This window comes from Salvia hispanica, chromosome 6 (genome assembly GCF_029641045.1).
Source record: "Salvia hispanica isolate PSC_SH4W2 chromosome 6, Shi_PSC_v1, whole genome shotgun sequence".
NCBI classification, from domain to species: domain Eukaryota; kingdom Viridiplantae; phylum Streptophyta; class Magnoliopsida; order Lamiales; family Lamiaceae; genus Salvia; species Salvia hispanica.
In genome coordinates this window covers 41,726,269-41,743,777 of record NC_142697.1, presented here as the reverse complement: position 1 = coordinate 41,743,777, position 17,509 = coordinate 41,726,269, and the positions used below count along the sequence as shown (strand labels likewise).

Sequence of the window (17,509 nt, the reverse complement as noted above, 5' to 3'; positions counted from 1 at the left end):
TTTCACTGTTTAAAACCCTTTTTTAGTGAATTTTTTTTATTAAATATATAATTCATCTATATTTCTTCCTTTTCTTTTTTCACTTTTTCCCATTATCTTCTTACTCTTTTCCAATAACAATCCAATCTCACAATTCGTCGGCCCTAACAAAAAGTATAAAAATGGAATAAAAATTCTTTCCTTCCATTTAAAACTTTCTATTATGCAATATATCACAATATCACTATCACTCTTTCACCCTTCCTTTTTCCCAAAAATAAAAAGGAAATCCACATTTAGTAGGCTTTGAAACAAAAAATGTTTAGAATTTGGAATTCATTCTTTACAAATGCAATTTATTGATATGGTCTCCACCATTTACAGTTTCATCACACTGTAAAGTGCAATGAATAATCTGTTACTTTATCTTCATCTCTGTCTTTTATGATGCGAATTAAGTCGAATTGCAGATTATGCAAAAAGGTGAAAAAAGAGAGAATAAATCGTTGATTCGTTTCTTCAAGGAACCTTTTTTGTGTGTATAAATCTCCAGCATCGTAAACGCAGATTTATTCACTGATCTCTCAGATATCTCACTCCACTCCACATTTCCGACGCAGCAATGGGCTCCAGAGTAATCACGGTGGCGCAGGACGGCTCCGGCGACTGCCGCACCGTGCAGGAGGCCATCGACGCCGTGCCCCTCGGCAACGCCTGCCGCACCGTCATCCGCGTAGCTCCAGGCGTCTATCGCCAGCCTCTCTACGTGCCTAAGACCAAAAACCTCATCACTCTCGCTGGAATCGGCCCCGAGGCCACCGTCCTCACCTGGCAAAACACCGCCACCAGCATCGAGCACCATCAGGCGGCGCGCGTGATCGGCACCGGCACCTTTGGCTGCGGCAGCACTATTGTTGAAGGGGAGGACTTCATCGCCGAGAACATCACCTTCGAAAACTCCGCTCCTCAGGTGCGACTGATTGATTTCTTTTCTTCTTCTTTTTATGTCTACAATCATTCATTTGATTTACTGTGTGTTTCAAGTTATGTTATGAATTTTGCCCTAATTTGATTCAATTTTGTGTGGTTAGGGTTCGGGACAAGCTGTGGCGCTTAGAGTGACGGCTGATCGTTGTGCCTTCTATAATTGCAGATTTCTTGGTTGGCAGGTTTCTATCTCTTCTCTCTCTCTCTAGTTTTCACCATTTGTTTAGATTGAGGAATAGGAGAAGAGGTTTGTTAGTAGAAACCTGTCAAGTTTATTGAATTGTTTGAGTTTTGTGCTTAATAACTAGCTAAGCTCAGAAGATGAATGACACAGAGCAAGAGCTGAGTAGGTAGCTAAGTTACAACGAACAATGGTTGAACATAGGTATAGCACGTTTGTCTTGATCGCATGCCTCCTTCGTGTAAAATATGACTCGATTTGTGCTTTCCGATGATGATATAACCACTCACTAATAGCTCGGATGTTAGCACATCTTTTTTGCTTGTGCTTTTGTTCATGTAACAAGGACGTCTCGCCTAGATTTGGATTGATCTACTATATTCAATTGGTATGTATGAACTTATGCAGGATACGCTGTATTTGCACTACGGGAAGCAGTATTTGAGGGATTGCTACGTCGAAGGAAGTGTGGACTTCATTTTTGGCAATAGCACTGCCCTCTTGGAGCATTGTCATATCCACTGCAAATCTGATGGTTTTATTACAGCTCAAAGCAGGAAAACATCGACAGAGACCACAGGATATATATTCTTGAGGTTTGTGATGTGTTATAATTTTGCCGTTGTCTTTGACATAAATTTGTGAATTTGAAAATGTATGCTTGACTTGTTACATATCATAAAGGATTGCCTTGTTCATACAGAATGGGTTAAAAACATTTCTTTAGAGGTGGCTGAGGATAATTTGGTATACAGATGTTTATAGGATGTACCTCCTTTGTTTTGAAGAGAATGAATCACATCTTTTTAGAACATGAAAGAACTAACCTTTCGCTTACTATCCATTATCTCAAACACTTTGAATTTTAACAACAGTTTCTATCTGTTCAAACACTGTATAGATCTGAATGCTGCAATAAATGTATAAATCATTGGATTTTGGCCAAATCTTTCCATGTTGGGATGACTACCATGATCTTGTGCCTACTCATTTGCAATTTGAGTAGAACTAATTATTGTACTAATGCTTCATTCTTTGCTATATCAAGATCATTGCTGCAAACAAAGATTGCTTGAAAAAATTTGAATATATTGTGATGCAGATGTGTGATTACTGGTAACGGGAAAAAGGAGTATACCCATCTTGGGCGACCATGGGGACCTTTTGGAAGGGTGGTGTTTGCGTACTCATATTTGGATGCCTGTGTTAAGCCAGTGGGGTGGCATAACTGGGGAAAGGTTGAAAACGAAAGAAGCGCCTGCTTTTATGAATACAAGTAAGTGAATGCACCTCCCAAGTATGAATACTTGTGCATACACAGATTTCGAGTATGAATGATGTGTATGATTGCTTGTGTTTTGAAATGGTCAGGTGCTTCGGGCCGGGCAGTTGCCCCTCAAAGCGTGTAACTTGGTGCAGAGAACTGATAGATGAGGAGGCTGAGGAGTTTGTTGCACACAGTTTCATCGATCCAGATCGACAGCGGCCATGGCTGGCGCCAAAGATGGCTATAAGAGTGCCATATTCGGCTTAGTTGTGTTGGTTGGATATTGTTGTAAAACAAATTACTACTTCAAACTTCATTACTACTACTATGTATTGTCTTGTTATCAGTCTACACCTCAGAGAACAAAAGAGGAGCTTACTGTTTTTAGCTACTTAATTTGTGCACCACAGTTATTATATTTATATCCAATACTTCTTTGTTATACTTTTAATACAGTAATTTTTAGATGAATTTATATTACTCCTAACTTTTAGATAAACTATTGTTCAAGTATACCATTTTTTGTAATTTTGGGTCATTCACCAAATCTCCTCTCTATTTTTTTAAAAAAAATAGGTAGTATTTCTCTCTAGTGAGGTGACTTATTTTCCAATAATAACACTTTAACCATTTTTTTCTCTTTATCCACATGTTATTTCACCAAATTTTGATTAAACAACGTGACTTTACTATTGTTGGTGAGAATGGAGGTAATATTTATTATAGAAATGCAACTAAGTAATTAATAATGTATGTGTCCATAATATCACATACTAGTTCACACGAGCCGAAACTTGGTATTTTCCACAGACATAAAATATGATACAGTAGTAAAAATCAATAGAGTGTAATAAATTTTCCATGATTTAGAATTTGAGCGAAATGTGAAAGAAATTTTAAACTCAAGTAATATAGAGAATGACATTGTTTACACACATAAAAAAACGACACTTAGAAACTAAATTTTCAAATTAAAAAAAAAAAAAAAGAAAAATAAAAAGAAGCAAAAAAACAGGGACGGAAGGAATAGCATGAGAGGGAGCAACATGATCATCAGAAAGCGGTGGGCGCGATTTCAGCAGAGAGAGAGAGATGAAGTGGGGCCTACTTATGAGGCAGGTTGGCCACTGATAGTTGGGCATGTGTAGGAAGCATAGATATGGTTGTCCTCTTCAATCTCTAACAATTACCTTTCTCTCCACTTATCAAATTCTGTAATTAATGACCGAGGTTGCGCCGCCGCCGTGCCGGGCCGCCCTTGCACCCGCCGGATTCAGGAGAGACCGGCCAATCCTCAAACTCAAATGGCAATGCGCCGTTACGAAACCTTTGCGGCTGATGAAGATAGACGCTCAAATGGTGAATCCAACCACCTACACTTCACGAATTTCCACTGACATCCCTCTCTACGAAATTCCCGGGGTAAATTTACACTTTCTGCTTCTCTCTCTCTCTCTCTGTGGTGATGAGTTTGATCAATTTTGAAATGTGCAGGCTTCCTTTGATGAGTATTTGGAAGATAAGCCCAGGGTTTTTAAGGCCATCTTTCCAGATAAGCGTAGGAGCGACCAAATCAATCAGGTTTTCTCTCTCAATTTCTTTCCTTTCATTCTAGGGTATAAATTCGGGAAATTGGATACATTTATTACTTCACTTCAATTCATTAACAGTGGAAGATAGCAGAGAGATTATTTATGCCCCTCTACCTCAAAATCTGATCTCTCATGCCCAAATCTGTAGCATTGCAATTCAACTTTGGAGATTTAGCTTGAAAACAAGGGGGAAACAGGGCCAAAGATGTAAATTAGGCAATAGAAGCCCAAAATCCCCCTAGCTTTGATTCATATGCCTCCCCCTTAGGTGTTTTATGTAATCTCAACTTCCTTGTTTACGAGTCGAGTTTGAAACGGGGAGTAATGAAAGCTTGTTTGGTCAAGAAATAGACATGTGGGAATGACTACTTCACAAGCATTCAAATACTGCCTTGATAGTTAGTGTAGGAAGCTTTTTTGTTGCATAGCACCATGGAGTTGCATCAAGTAGCCTTACTGTACTAGTTAAAAGTGACAACCACACCCAAAAAGACGAACAACTCTTGAGAGATTCACAAACGAGCGTGTGTTTCATGTATATGTACACTGATGGTGGCATGTCTTTCTATCTACCTGCAAAATTTGCGATTTTTATGTGTGTTGGTGAGTGTGTGATGATCTGATTTTGTGTTAGCTGCTTACAGGACGTGTGGAGGGTACGGATGCTACCAATAGAATTCCTATTTCTGACTGCGTCACCAGTAGTCGACATGAGGCTTAGATGTAAATCTAATGGGATTGGATACCCACACGGAATCCCTTCCGATATTTCAAAAGTTCTTGATCTTGAAATCGTAAGTGAATCATACTATATATATACCCACAGTCATCACTTCTGCCTCCAACTTCTTCACAACGAGTTTTGCATCTTGCAGATTAAGTGGGAGCTGCAGGGCCTAGATGACATTATCAAGCCGTCAGAATTCTCCCTATGCGTGAAAGGGGCTCTCTATCCCGACAGACGTGGATCACGCAGCAGGTTGAAAGGCCAACTACAGATGAGCATAAGTTTCGTCCTACCTCCCGTGCTTTCGCTGATTCCTGAGGACATCCGAAGAGATGTTGCAGAGTCGGTTAGACATCTTCGTCCATCCTGTTTTCTAAAGGCACAAGTCGTTTCTTAACTAATTTTGTAACACTGCGTTGTTTGTATGATGCAGGTTTTGAAGAGTTTGGTTGGCAATATGAAAGATAGAGTAAACGGAAGCTTGACTGCAGACTATAGTCAATTCAAGAGAGAAAGACCAAAGGCTTTAGCATGATGGGATTCAACACAATAAATGCAACAAATTCCTACTCTTTTGTGAATAATTGTCTTATCAAGAAGATTCACATACTGTAATGAAAATGCTATCTTTTTTTTATTTCCAAAAATAGCAAGTTATGTATTCAAGATTTGTTCATGAGCCATTTTATGGTGAGAGTGTGGGAAAATGTGGTTTTCCCTTTCTAAAATATAAACTCTTTAATTAAAATAAGGAAAAAACACAGTGAAAATGTACTTAAAAATGTAATTAAAATAAGAAAAGACATAGTTAAAAATTGGAGATGCGGGGGATCGAACCCCGTGCCTCTCGCATGCAAAGCGAGCGCTCTACCATTTGAGCTACATCCCCTTTAGCTATGCTTCCTTATATCTAACTTTATATCCCTTAAAACGGAAGTGGGTAAATTTACCTTTATTGCATGGAAAAATAGAGAGTGTGTATCATAAAATGGTAAGTTAAATCTTTTATCCATAAAATTGTACATAGCATCTATTATAGATCAAGAACAAGATGATGGCCCTCATCATCTATCTAGACTAGATCACAAATTAAGCCAGAGTTACAAAAACAAATTCATGTTAGTCCTCCTCATCATCTATCTAGAGTAGATATGGTCACCAATAATCAGAACAAGAGCAACCACCATTCTTGAACTTGTGGAAACGGTTGCGGTCTCTAATAGTAATCTCCCTATCATATATCTTCGAAACCATCTTCATTGCCGAATGGCAATCTCTGCAAATTCTCAAGTTCTTGAAAATACAAAGAGGCGTACCAGCTTTGGTACTCATCAGCCCAAAACACACCGCCAGTTTCTCACTATGACACAGCAACGCTCGCTCCTTCTCTTCCTCGTTCCCATCCTCGTCCCCGGATATGGTTTGGGAGCTCGTATCCGGTACATAACCAGCCATTTTCAACCTCCCTATCACCTCATCCAGCTTCAAATACACCTCCTTGATCCGTGGATGCGACCTCTCCCCTGCAGCGAACTGGTGCATCTTCCCGTCGACATACATTGTGCTGATCCCAGGCACTTTTCTGATCCCTCTGTTTCTAAGATCCTTCCGGAAAGAATCAGCTTTGGCCGTCTTGCCCGACAAAGTATACATGTTTGATAGCAGGACGTGATGCTCGGTGTTGTGTGGATGCATTCGGGTCAGATCTTTGAGAAGACGCTCTGCCACGTCGTGTGCTCTGTGCACGCTGCAGGCGCCTAACAGGGACCCTAACACGACCTCGTTCGGCCTCATTGGCATGCTGCGTATCACGGCCTCTGCTTCTTGCAAACGCCCTGCCCGGCCCAGGAGATCCACTATGCAAGCGTAGTTGTCCATTGATGGCCGGAGCTGAAAAGCGTTCTCAAGCATGTCGAACAGTCTCTGGCCCTCGTCAACCAGCCCCGAGTGGCTGCAAGCGGCTAAAACAGCTGTGATAGTGACATCGTTTGGTTTGATCTCTTCCACCATCTGATTGAACATGTCGAGAGCCTTAGCGCCCTTCCCGTGCATCGCCAATCCACCGAGCATGGCGTTCCATGTGATAACATTCTTCGTCTCCATGGACTCGAAGACCCGAACAGCAGTGTCGATCCGGCCACATTTTGAATACATGTCAAGCACAGCTGTGCCGAATTTGACATCTGTTGATGCGTCCCGTGTCACCTTGAGAGCGTACGCGTGCACCCATCTACCCATCGCGACATCCCCCGACTGCGTGCAAGACGACAAGATGGAGCAAAGGGAGGAACTCGAATCCAGGCAGAATCCACAACTGAACACCATTTCAGCAACAAGATCAAACGCCTCCCGAATAAGCCCATTCTCGACGTGCCTCGCGATCATTATCGTCCAAGCAATCACATTCCTCTCCGGCATTTCATCAAACAGTTTCATCCCTCTCTCCAGCCCCTCCCATTTCAACACACCCCACAAAAGCACAGTCCAAGAAACGACATTTCTCTCCGGCATTTCGTCGAACACCATCTTCGCATCATCCATCAGCCCGCATTTCACATACATATCCATCGCAGCATTCCGCGATTTAGCGGAGAAATCCAAACCCATCTTCATCATACAAGCATGCCCCTGAATCCCGAACACAATGTTCCCCACCTTCGTGCAAGTCCCGAACAACGAAACCATCGCGACGTGGTCGATCGGGACGCCCTCTCTCCGCATTGAAACGAACAAGGTGAGCGCATCCAGCGCCGCGCCGGTGTGGCTGCAGCAGTCCATGAGCGTGGTCCAGTCCACGGCGTCTTTAAACGAGAGAGGAATTTCGTCGAACACCTTGCGTGCAGACGTCGCATCTTTACATGCGACATACATTTGCATTAGTACATTGCCGACGAATAGCTGGGGGAGGGTGAGGAGGCCGGAGGTGACGGCGGCGGCGTGAAGCTTGTGGCCGCCGGCGATATCTGAGCGTTGAGCGCATGATCTTATGAGGGCCCTGCAATGGCGAGCCAGTGCAGAGGCGGTAGTGGGCGAAATTGGCCATCTCATAAGAGGAAAAAGGAGTTGCTGCAAATTTGTTGTGAAAAAAAATTGAAATTTGCTCTCATCATTTACCACTCTTTACGATTATTTATGTTTTGTAAGAGAAACGATTATTTACCAAATCTTGTTGATCAAAATAAGCAAGTCATAATCAAGATTTGCCAAAATTAATTGCCATGTCATCAAAAGGGGTGAAAAAAAAGAAAGCAAAACCCTATTGAAAATAGGAAGCCTTTGAAACATTGAAAAACTACTTATTTGAATTATAAAGTCCACTGTAATAGTATGTTTAAGCTATATAATATCAGAGAATACGTTATAGTACAAACAATAGCAAGTAATACTTCTCTAAGGATACACTGCTGCAAAAAAGTTTCAACCATATTCATATATCATTACTCCTCTTCATCATCCTCCAAAACAATGGGCAACAGAGCCACCCAATTGATGCTCTTTACCCTTCACTATAAACCTAGGGCTTCCAGTTTCTGTATCTCTAGGAATTTCAACATCTTCTCCCTCGGGGTGGGGGGAATGCACAACAAAACGGATGAACGAATAAATATCCTCAAGCTGCAGTTTCGTTTGGCGGAACGAGCACACTTCCATCGGGGAGAGGGCTGCAGTTAGCCTTGGCGTGATTCTCTTTCAACTTCTCTAGCTCTTCTATGGGGAAAACTTCTGACTGCAAAGTTGGTTCTATGTTGTTCACGTGCGACCAAGTCAGTTGCCAAAAGCTGTCTCCTCCAACGGGATCGCAAGGTACGAGAATTCCATTCGTCTTCATCACTAACAGAGTGTTCTTTAGAAGCTCCGGGACTAATTCATGGATCTTTTCACTTCTTTTCCCTCTGAATCTCATCTTCATGTATTTTTCCATACAACCAAGCACCTTTAACCAGAGTTGGCAGAATGAAGTTGACTGGGATAGATCAACCAGGGCTTGTAAAAATGTTTTCGACAAGAGTTTGAGAGACAGTGTCATTGATCCTTCCACACTTCGATACTCCTTGGCAGATTGTTGCTGAGCCATTTCCGGTAGTTCATCAAGCAATGTGAAGATCACGAGATCAAAACATTGCAGCCACAGTTCAGTCGGTATAGAGATGCCATCCACTCCTGTCAAGCATCTTTGTAACAACACGATGGCATGATTCCTGACCTCTTCTCTCTGATCCACGCAAACTTTTCTCAATCCCTGCACAAGCCTCATCCACATTTCCAGAATATCCTGGGACATCTTAACTGCAGTTTCCTCACCCGCTGCTTCCTTAGTCTGGGAAAACCACGTCACCAGACAAACGACTGAACCAGACATCAGGTCCAAGGATTTGACAGACCGATCGACATTGCCAACACGAGACTCAGCAAACTGCCTTGCAGCGTTCACGCAAAGCACGTAATTAGCAGGTGACAGGTGGGCACCCTCAGACATAATATAAGACAGTGTCTCGAACCCTGATTCAGATGCCTCTGGGTGCCGAGCTGTGATTGAAACTAAGGATATGATTGTCCGCCAACCCAAATGAGATCTTATCTGCATTGCATTTGCTTTCACAAGATGCATGACCTCCTGTGTGATCTGCTCGCAATAAGCATCAGCTACCCGGGCATCAAGTTTCAATACTAGTTGCAGAGACTTGAGAAGCTCCTCAGTAAGATTTTCCTTGTAAGGAAGCAATCGCTGGCATATGCGAAGGAGACCAAAGACAGCCTTCTCTACAAGAGTACAAGGCATCACTGTTGATTGAACAACATTTGCTATGTGCTCATACACATTTTGCCATAGAAGCATGATCCTATCCCGATTGTTTAGAGTGATTGCAATCAGCAACTCCAGACAAAAAACAGCTGTATCTTCATCTTCTGAAGAGCTATTCCCTTTGAGAGGACGTCCTGCAGCCAAGACAAGAGCACGGACAAGCTCTGTCAACGATTCTGCTTGCAGAAACTTACTCTCAGCAAAAATGCTATCAATGTGACAATTTTGTATTGTCTGCAGAGTACGCTGACGAGCAGCAAGCTGTTCTTCTGAGGGTTGGGGTGCAGGTTCTTCTGCATCATATGATAACAACAGGCTAAACCGGCTCATAAGCCCAGATGATTTCCTGGGAATTGTTGCTGGCACCTGAGCTACAGGTGAATAAGTAGCTGATGTTTTCACTTGACCATTATCAGGAGAAGACTCCAACTCATCAGTGGCATCACTCGCAAGGCGTGCAGGAAGAAGGCCAATTTTATGCAAACTCAAGATGCAGTCCAGTATATTTCTCCAGCCTGATCGAATACTGTCACTGTAACGGTTTGCAATGGTAAAAACTGCTACAGTTGCCATCTTAGCTTTTATGTCATGCGCAAAATAAAGAATTGATTTCTCATTGAAAGATGGACTCAACAAGGTTGTAAACTTGCAAAGAGAGATAACCAAATCATCCAAGACTTCACCCAGATTATACGAAGCTGAAAGCCTAGCGATGGCCAAGAATCCATCAATGCATGACTGTGAAACATCTTCATCCTCCGCATGATCAAGCACTACGGATATGGCAGCAATTGCAGGACCAGACAAAAGAGTAAACATATCATAGTCAAGGTGGGATCCTGAATCAGATACAATGTATGGCGATGTATGTTTTGCTCTGTGTGTCAGACCAATCCAGTGGCTTCGTGTCAGAATCCCAGCAGAACCTCCTTGATCTGGAACCATGCGAATTTCATTTTCACATATAGAGTGATACAGCTCAGATAAGAAATCTCGAGGCAGATCATTTCCACCATTGATTTTGCGATTGTTACGTATGAAATCTTCTTCACTCATCTTCTTCTTGACCTGTGCATTGTGTTGGTCGGTATTGAGCAATATTATAGAATATGACAACAGCAGAGCAGCATCCTTATTGACCAAAATATCTGATGATTGCTCATAATAGCTTTCAGAAAATGCTTCAAGCACTCTCTGTATCTTCTGGGATTCTCCAGGCAATCTGAAAGTTTCCAAGAACACGCGCAAAGCAGTATCCAAATTCATGTTCCGGAAATCAAAAGTTCTAGCAAATTCATAAAGAACTTGAATACAGAATTCATCGTGACCTCCTAGAAATTCCCCAATCTTATTTTTATCTATTCCCACTGTATACCTGAAGAAAAATGCTACACTTTGGGCATCCAGTTTGTCAGGCAACAATTTTAATCCTTGAAGAAATTCCAGACCCTTCTTGGGATCCTTGTTAAAGTGATCAACGCCAATCATCAACTTCCTCTTGATGTTCTTTCTACTATGAACATATGGAACCCAGTGAACAGGTTCTCCATAATCATCACATCTGAGAATCCAAAAAGAACTATATTCTTCAAGTTCTGGAATGGCTTCCCTTAAACTTGATGAATCGTGCTCTATTCTTTCAGCCATGCCCTGAACCAAAGCAATCAGACCATCCAAAGCAAGCGTGTTCATGGCCGACAAAGGGCTGTTAACAGGAAAAGCACTCCTTGACAGCAGGTTAGCAAGGCCTTCAAACACATTTCCGCATGATATATCACAATCATAATTGGCATACAACTCGGCGACAAACATAGGCTGCCTGCAGAAGTCAATAAGAGCTTCCATAGCAACCTCCTGTTGTTGATAAGAAGCTCCATGCTTACTTTGTGCAATCCTCAACAGCACATCGGAAATAAAAGATTCAAGCTGTAGTTTTAATTTAGTTCGGAGATGGTGATAGAGATTCAGAACTATGCTACATACAGTTGAGAGAATAAGCGGACTCATTGACAAGCCAAACTGCATCAGATTGTAAAATAGTTCTTCCTGTATCAGAGCTAATAATTTAGGATGATTCCCAAAAGAAGATCCGCCCAATTCTATCGCAGAATTAATCAAACCCAGTGCAAAAAGAGGAACATCTTCATGATATGCTATTGGATTGGATTTTGGACCCATTTCTATATTATCCATCACATTCAGAAGAGAGCACAAGAAATGAAATATTTCCACCATTGATGGGACTCCATATGGGTCCATCATTGAAGAATCATCCTTTAAGGAGCCATCATTCCCAGGAGAACTCTCAGTCTTTTCATTTTCAGATTCTGCAGGAATGCAAATTTCATTTTTTGCCTTCCCCTCAGATGTAGGACTCTGTGTGGCGGCATTGTCCTGCAATGGGCACTCTAGCTTCAGAAATACATAACTTAGCATGGCTTGTATCAGCGTAAAATAGTTATACAAACAGACAACTACTTTAAAAATAATAATTTTTGTAATGACCACTTGATTTCAACTGATCATGTTCTTGCACAAAAAGTGAATTTCAGCTTAACTTACATTTAGGATTTGGAAATTCACTAATACTATCTCTAAAATCATGTTGTTCAGAAACTTATATGCAAACATTATAAGCAATGGAAGATTCTTTCTGCTGGTTTACTTTATTCTAGTATCTTTATATTAGTGTTAGTCAGTGAAACAGTTCAACTTGTAAGCCAAACTAATGTCTAAAGTTTATGGTTGTCATCAATATGATGGAGGCAAAAGCACATTTAGTTCGTAATGTTGGTATTAATTTAAATAAGAACACTTGTTACCTCTACAATTGAAGAAGACTTCTCTCCACAAGGTAATTGATTCCTTTCACCCTCCAACTCAGGAAGGTGCAAAAATATACACCTAACCAGCTCATGCATTGTGTGGCGAGATATCCTTTGCAGCAATTCACTTTTTGAGCTTGCTTGATGAACTATACGGAAGCAAGTATTCACAATGCTACATACATGATGGTTGTTCAAATTAACAGATGCCTTGCTTTTCATGCAAGCCAAAAGAACTTGCAGAATTTTCATCAGAACAACTTCTTCAGAAGCAGGATCAGTCACCTCAAAACGACAGCTTGTGACAGCATCCACAATTAGGTTTAAGGCATTGTCTACATTCACAGTTTCTGAGTCAAGTATCTGCAGATTTAAGATTTTGTAAACAGATGACAACGCAACACCAGTGATTGGTGCACCAGTTTCATCAGATTTAATGACGTCCAAAAATGGCTGGACGTACAGAACAGGATCAATCGTATGCCAATGATTTTTAAAAGAAAATATCTTTTTTCGGAGTTCCTTGAAAGATTTTATGAGAAAGTGCTCTATCTGCTCATCATCAGATGCATATTGCACTCCCCATCTCACATTTCTTCTCATCACAGCCAAAACCGCACCAATCTCAGAGTTCACCATGCATGCTAAAGCTCCGCCAGAAAGCTTGAGTGGGCAATCGGGTTGCTCAGCCAAGCCATTGAACCCATTCTGCTGATTTGGCAAACTCGTCATCTTGTTTCTTTACTGCCGCAAATTAGGCTTCTAGAGCATACATAAAGTGCCCTGCAGCTCGATTTAGTACTGCATTTCACAGTTTATTCGTAGATTGACAAAGTTTAGTAAGATTGAATATAATTGATGGCATGGAATGTTAAATAACAAAAATGGTGGCTAGTTAATAGCACCTACTCTAAATTCTTAATACATGTTTAAAGAGGAACCTCAACTAAAGAGAATGAAATTGGACTACCAGATATCTAAAACAGCTTTCCAAATTTGAGGGAACACTCAGTGCACAAGAGCAGGTTGATTTAAAAACCTAGAAAAAAAAGTAAAATTCACAACATCGAGATTTGCCTTTGCCTTCACATTTAGAGACAAACAACTCAAAGCAAGCCGGATAGTATACATTAAAAACTAAGATCTCGGAAAGCAAGTATCCCATCGCCAATCTAAATGCAAGAGGTCTCAAATCACTGCTTCGTAAGAAAGTGATCTAATATACTATTATGATTGGGCCGATCAAACGAAAGAAAATTCACCCAATGTACCTGCTTAAAATCATATAGTAGCATAAGAAAAGAAAGCAGAATTCCAAACTCAATTCCACTCCTGAGAACAATACAGCCCCCAAATCACATAATACCTAACTACATTTTCCCGCCCCGCGAATCAAACGCATAGAAAACAGGTCGAGAGCTCAGATCTAAACCAGTGACAATGAAAGATCCAACACGCAATCAAATTCACATCTAGATCCCTAACAGCCGAATCAAACTGATAGAGGCTCCAGAAATGGGAAGTGAGGAGTGAGAAAAACAGAGAGCGAACAGCTTGATAATGAGAATTCGAAATTTCACGAAGCGAATAGAGACGAATCGGAGAGGGGATTACCAGTGCGATTGGAGATCGGAGACGACGCAACGGAAAAGGTAGTTTTTGCTTCTCCGCAGGGGGGTCGTCGCCTGCTTGCTACCTGCGGTGACGGAGGCGACAATTGTTGCGATTTGAATTAAAATAAAATAAAATAAAATTATTTGGGTTAAATGCGAAATCTGGGAAATATCACGTTTCTCCGTTATGGCGAATAGCGTTTTTTGCGCCTCTGGCCACCCACGAGGCCTGATTAAAAATGGGAGTAATTAAATATTAATATGATTAATATTTTAATCCATGTAATTAATGGTATTTATGGTAGCATAAACGAGAAAAAATTTCCTAGACTAGACGTGTTAAAGTGGAAAGATGATTGTGGCGTGTCCTATCTATAATATTTTGACAAATGAAAATATACATGGCTCCACTTCCAATCAGAAATTACATCTCCACACATGATAATTATCAAAATTTGTAATATAAGAAATTATGAATATCCCATATACTCTCCAAAAAATATGCACATCGGATTTGATACGGATTTTAATGTAAAATTGGTAAAATAAGAGAGAAGTAAAGAAGAAAAAGTAATTACAATATTGTTAGTGGATAATGGATCACGCCTCATTAGAGAGAAAAGACTTTTCAAAATTATAAAATGCATATTCTTGTGGGACGAACTAAAAAGAAAAGAGTACATATTCTTGTAGGTCGGAAGTAGTATTACATTAAAATCTGTGTCAAACCCAAAGTGCATGTTCGTTGGGGATGAAATGAAGTATATGCAATATTCATAGTTCCATAGTACTACAAATTTTGATAATTATCATGTGTGGAGGTGTAATTTTCGATTGGAAGTGGAGCTATGTATATTTTTTATTTGTCAAATTATACTACTCCATCCGTCCGCGATTAGGAGTCCCAGTCACTTTTGCGAACTTGTTTTATAAAAATAATAAAAAATAGTTAAAATGGAGAAATGGTAAAGTAACAGAGAGAATAATGTTGAGACAAGAGTCTTCTCAACATTATTCTATTTTTTACTTTACCATTTCACCACTTTAACTATTTTTTATCATTTTTATAAAATAGGTGCGCAAAAGTAACCGGACTCTTAATTGCAGACGGAGGGAGTACTACTACTAGATAGGACACATCACATCATCTTTCTATTTTGGTATGTCTAGACTAGAGAATTTTTTATCTACCATAACACCTACGCAAAATATACGTACGCACTCTTTCTATGATTTAGATATTCCGTCTTCTTCAAATCAATTAAAAAAATCTTCATTGCAATCAATGGATTTCAAAGGATTGCCATTTTTTATGCCCACATAGATAGATGTATTATGTATATGTTCGTTTATGTGTACCGGCTACATACTTATTTATCTAAATGCTCTTTTACATCATTACATGATTATTTATTTATCTAAATGTTATTTCATGTACATCATTACATAATTATGTATAATCGAATGAACTAAAATTTATTCTTCTTAATCAGTAAAATTATTTTTTGATCATCTTAATATCATTAGCTACCTTTATATTTTAACATGGCATATATAATTTAACACTTTAAGCTATACAATAATGATTATAAATACAGGTAAATAAAAATACTTAACCTATATAATCATATTTATTGTGTTCAATGCTATTAATTAAAGAAAAAATATTCACGTGAAACGTGATTACACTGTATTATGTGTGTTCACATAGTATATATTAAAAATATATATTACGTTTATAATGAAATAGTTTCATAGTTTACCATCGCAAAATTATTTTTTCAGTTGATGGAAAGATAATAGAAGATTTAAGTCATAAGTAACATTTATATTTACATTTGTCAATTCATCTTTCCATGCACCTTAGTATAATTAGACTAGGGAATTTTTTTCTCAGCACGGATAGGGTTGACATAAGTCTTTTTCTTATAGGAAAATGTATAAATCGATGAATAGCAGTGGTAATAATTTTGTAAGAATATTTTCAGAATTTTCTATGATATAATAGAGGAGGATTAGATAATCAAGTCACATTTGGAGTGAAATAATCATTTAAATAGGTGGTTAAGTTTAAGTGCGGGTCAAACTATCTATCACGGATTAATCATGCAATCCAAAATGTAATTAGATTAGATTAGATTATTTTATCTATTACTATGTCACTCAAATTAAACTTCCCTCAAAAATTTTGTATAATTAGTTATAATTCACCTTGTTCGTTTTATCATTTAATTTATGCAACGCTTATTTTAATAAATCTAACATCCTTTTGATGTAGTAATGTTTTTCAATGATAATTTACTTAATATGTCAAGTTGTCAACTACTAATATTGACATGGATATGATTGACATTATAATGTGTTTTTTGGATGTAGCCAAAGACATTTTTCTTCCCAAAATAAAAAGTCAACATCTTTAGTATAAGATCTACACACGTGCATATGGATCCGTGCAGAAAAAAAATCATATAATTTGTCATTATATAATGTCCATAGATATTTGGTACAGTAATATTTTTTAAAAAATATAAACACTGTAAATAATATTACTACTACCTATTAGAGCATCTCCAACAAGGAAGGGTAAATAAAAGAGGTATATCATCTATATATCTCCTCAAAAAGTGAAATATACCCTTTCAAAAAGAAATATACTCCAAAGGAAAAAGGTATATAGAAAAGAAGGCAAATATGCATTAAAAAAAGGCAAATATGGTAGTTATAAAATTTTATCTTCTTAAATACTTTCTCCTTTGGAGAATGATTTTTTTCATGAAAAGAAGGCATGGCAGTTATAAAATTTTACCAATGGAGAGGTAAAGTCGTAAAGATACCTCTTCAAAATGAAAAAAGGTATAATACCTCTTTATTTACCTTTCCTCTTAGAGAATGATTTTTCATAAAAAAAAGATAAATATGGTAGTTATATAGCTTTATCTTTCCATTTACCCATCCCCTTGGAGATGCTCTTAGTGCGATATCCATAAACTAACTCGCTTAGAAATCATATTTGCGGAACAGAGTTATAAAACCAAATTCATGTGTTTCACTTGTGTGGAAAGGTGCGTTTAATACATCCAAATAGAACTAGAATTTTGCAGAACTGAATTTAATAGGAAATTGAATTTAATAAAAAATTGTGCATGCACACACAAGATACATTACGTGTGTCGTGTGTATTTTATGTATAATGTATATAATGTGCAATTGTGTATTTTGTGTATGTGTGTATGCTATGAATATATGCAGTGAAGATATCCAATTTATAACTATTCGAAATTTTAATTATTCACTTTAGATTTGGAATTGAAGATCTCAATTCCAATTTCAAACCCCCAATTACACATATCAAATGGAACCTTAACTACGTGCGCGAGTTGGTCAAGCGGTAGAGCCTAAGGGCACTCATGCCCCATCTGCCTGCCCTATGCCTAGGTCGAGCCTATTGATCGACCGATGTGATCAGGCGCGCGTCATCCACTATTGCACACTCCCGACCGATTACACGCCTGACGAATTTCTGATTTTTTTTAT

General features: G+C 39.0%; 4 protein-coding genes and 1 non-coding gene across 6 annotated transcripts; 2 read left to right on the top strand and 3 right to left on the bottom strand.

Moving 5' to 3' along the window:
* Positions 1-272: 272 nt before the first annotated feature.
* PME31 (pectin methylesterase 31) lies at positions 273-2,865 on the top strand. 2 transcript variants are annotated; one of them, XM_089060231.1, is made up of 6 exons: positions 273-462; positions 600-949; positions 1,071-1,148; positions 1,556-1,743; positions 2,250-2,423; positions 2,519-2,865. In XM_089060231.1, the coding sequence occupies exons 1-6, from the start codon at positions 453-455 to the stop codon at positions 2,679-2,681; spliced, it is 963 nt and encodes a 320-aa protein (XP_088916357.1). In that variant the 5' UTR covers positions 273-452; the 3' UTR covers positions 2,682-2,865. The 2 variants fall into 2 exon arrangements, with proteins under 2 accessions (XP_088916357.1, XP_088916358.1); XM_089060232.1 differs by having other exon boundaries at positions 274-462; positions 568-949.
* Positions 2,866-3,491: 626 nt separating this feature from the next.
* On the top strand, positions 3,492-5,399 carry LOC148923827 (uncharacterized). Its single transcript, XM_089060361.1, has 5 exons — positions 3,492-3,836; positions 3,909-3,995; positions 4,651-4,800; positions 4,882-5,079; positions 5,167-5,399. Exons 1-5 carry the CDS (start codon positions 3,636-3,638, stop codon positions 5,266-5,268), a joined length of 738 nt encoding a protein of 245 aa, XP_088916487.1. The 5' UTR covers positions 3,492-3,635; the 3' UTR covers positions 5,269-5,399.
* Positions 5,400-5,549: 150 nt separating this feature from the next.
* TRNAA-UGC (transfer RNA alanine (anticodon UGC)) lies at positions 5,550-5,622 on the bottom strand. The gene has a single exon. It is a non-coding gene; the product is annotated as a tRNA-Ala (tRNA).
* A 90-nt stretch (positions 5,623-5,712) lies between these two features.
* LOC148923825 (Pentatricopeptide repeat (PPR) superfamily protein) lies at positions 5,713-7,863 on the bottom strand. The gene has a single exon (XM_089060402.1). It carries the CDS (start codon positions 7,779-7,781, stop codon positions 5,889-5,891), a length of 1,893 nt encoding a protein of 630 aa, XP_088916528.1. The 5' UTR covers positions 7,782-7,863; the 3' UTR covers positions 5,713-5,888.
* A 129-nt stretch (positions 7,864-7,992) lies between these two features.
* LOC148923824 (ARF guanine-nucleotide exchange factor GNOM-like) lies at positions 7,993-14,132 on the bottom strand. The gene is made up of 3 exons (XM_089060400.1): positions 13,977-14,132; positions 12,360-13,163; positions 7,993-11,931 (listed from the first exon to the last, which is right to left on the bottom strand). The coding sequence occupies exons 2-3, from the start codon at positions 13,092-13,094 to the stop codon at positions 8,344-8,346; spliced, it is 4,323 nt and encodes a 1,440-aa protein (XP_088916526.1). The 5' UTR covers positions 13,095-13,163; positions 13,977-14,132; the 3' UTR covers positions 7,993-8,343.
* Positions 14,133-17,509: the final 3,377 nt, after the last annotated feature.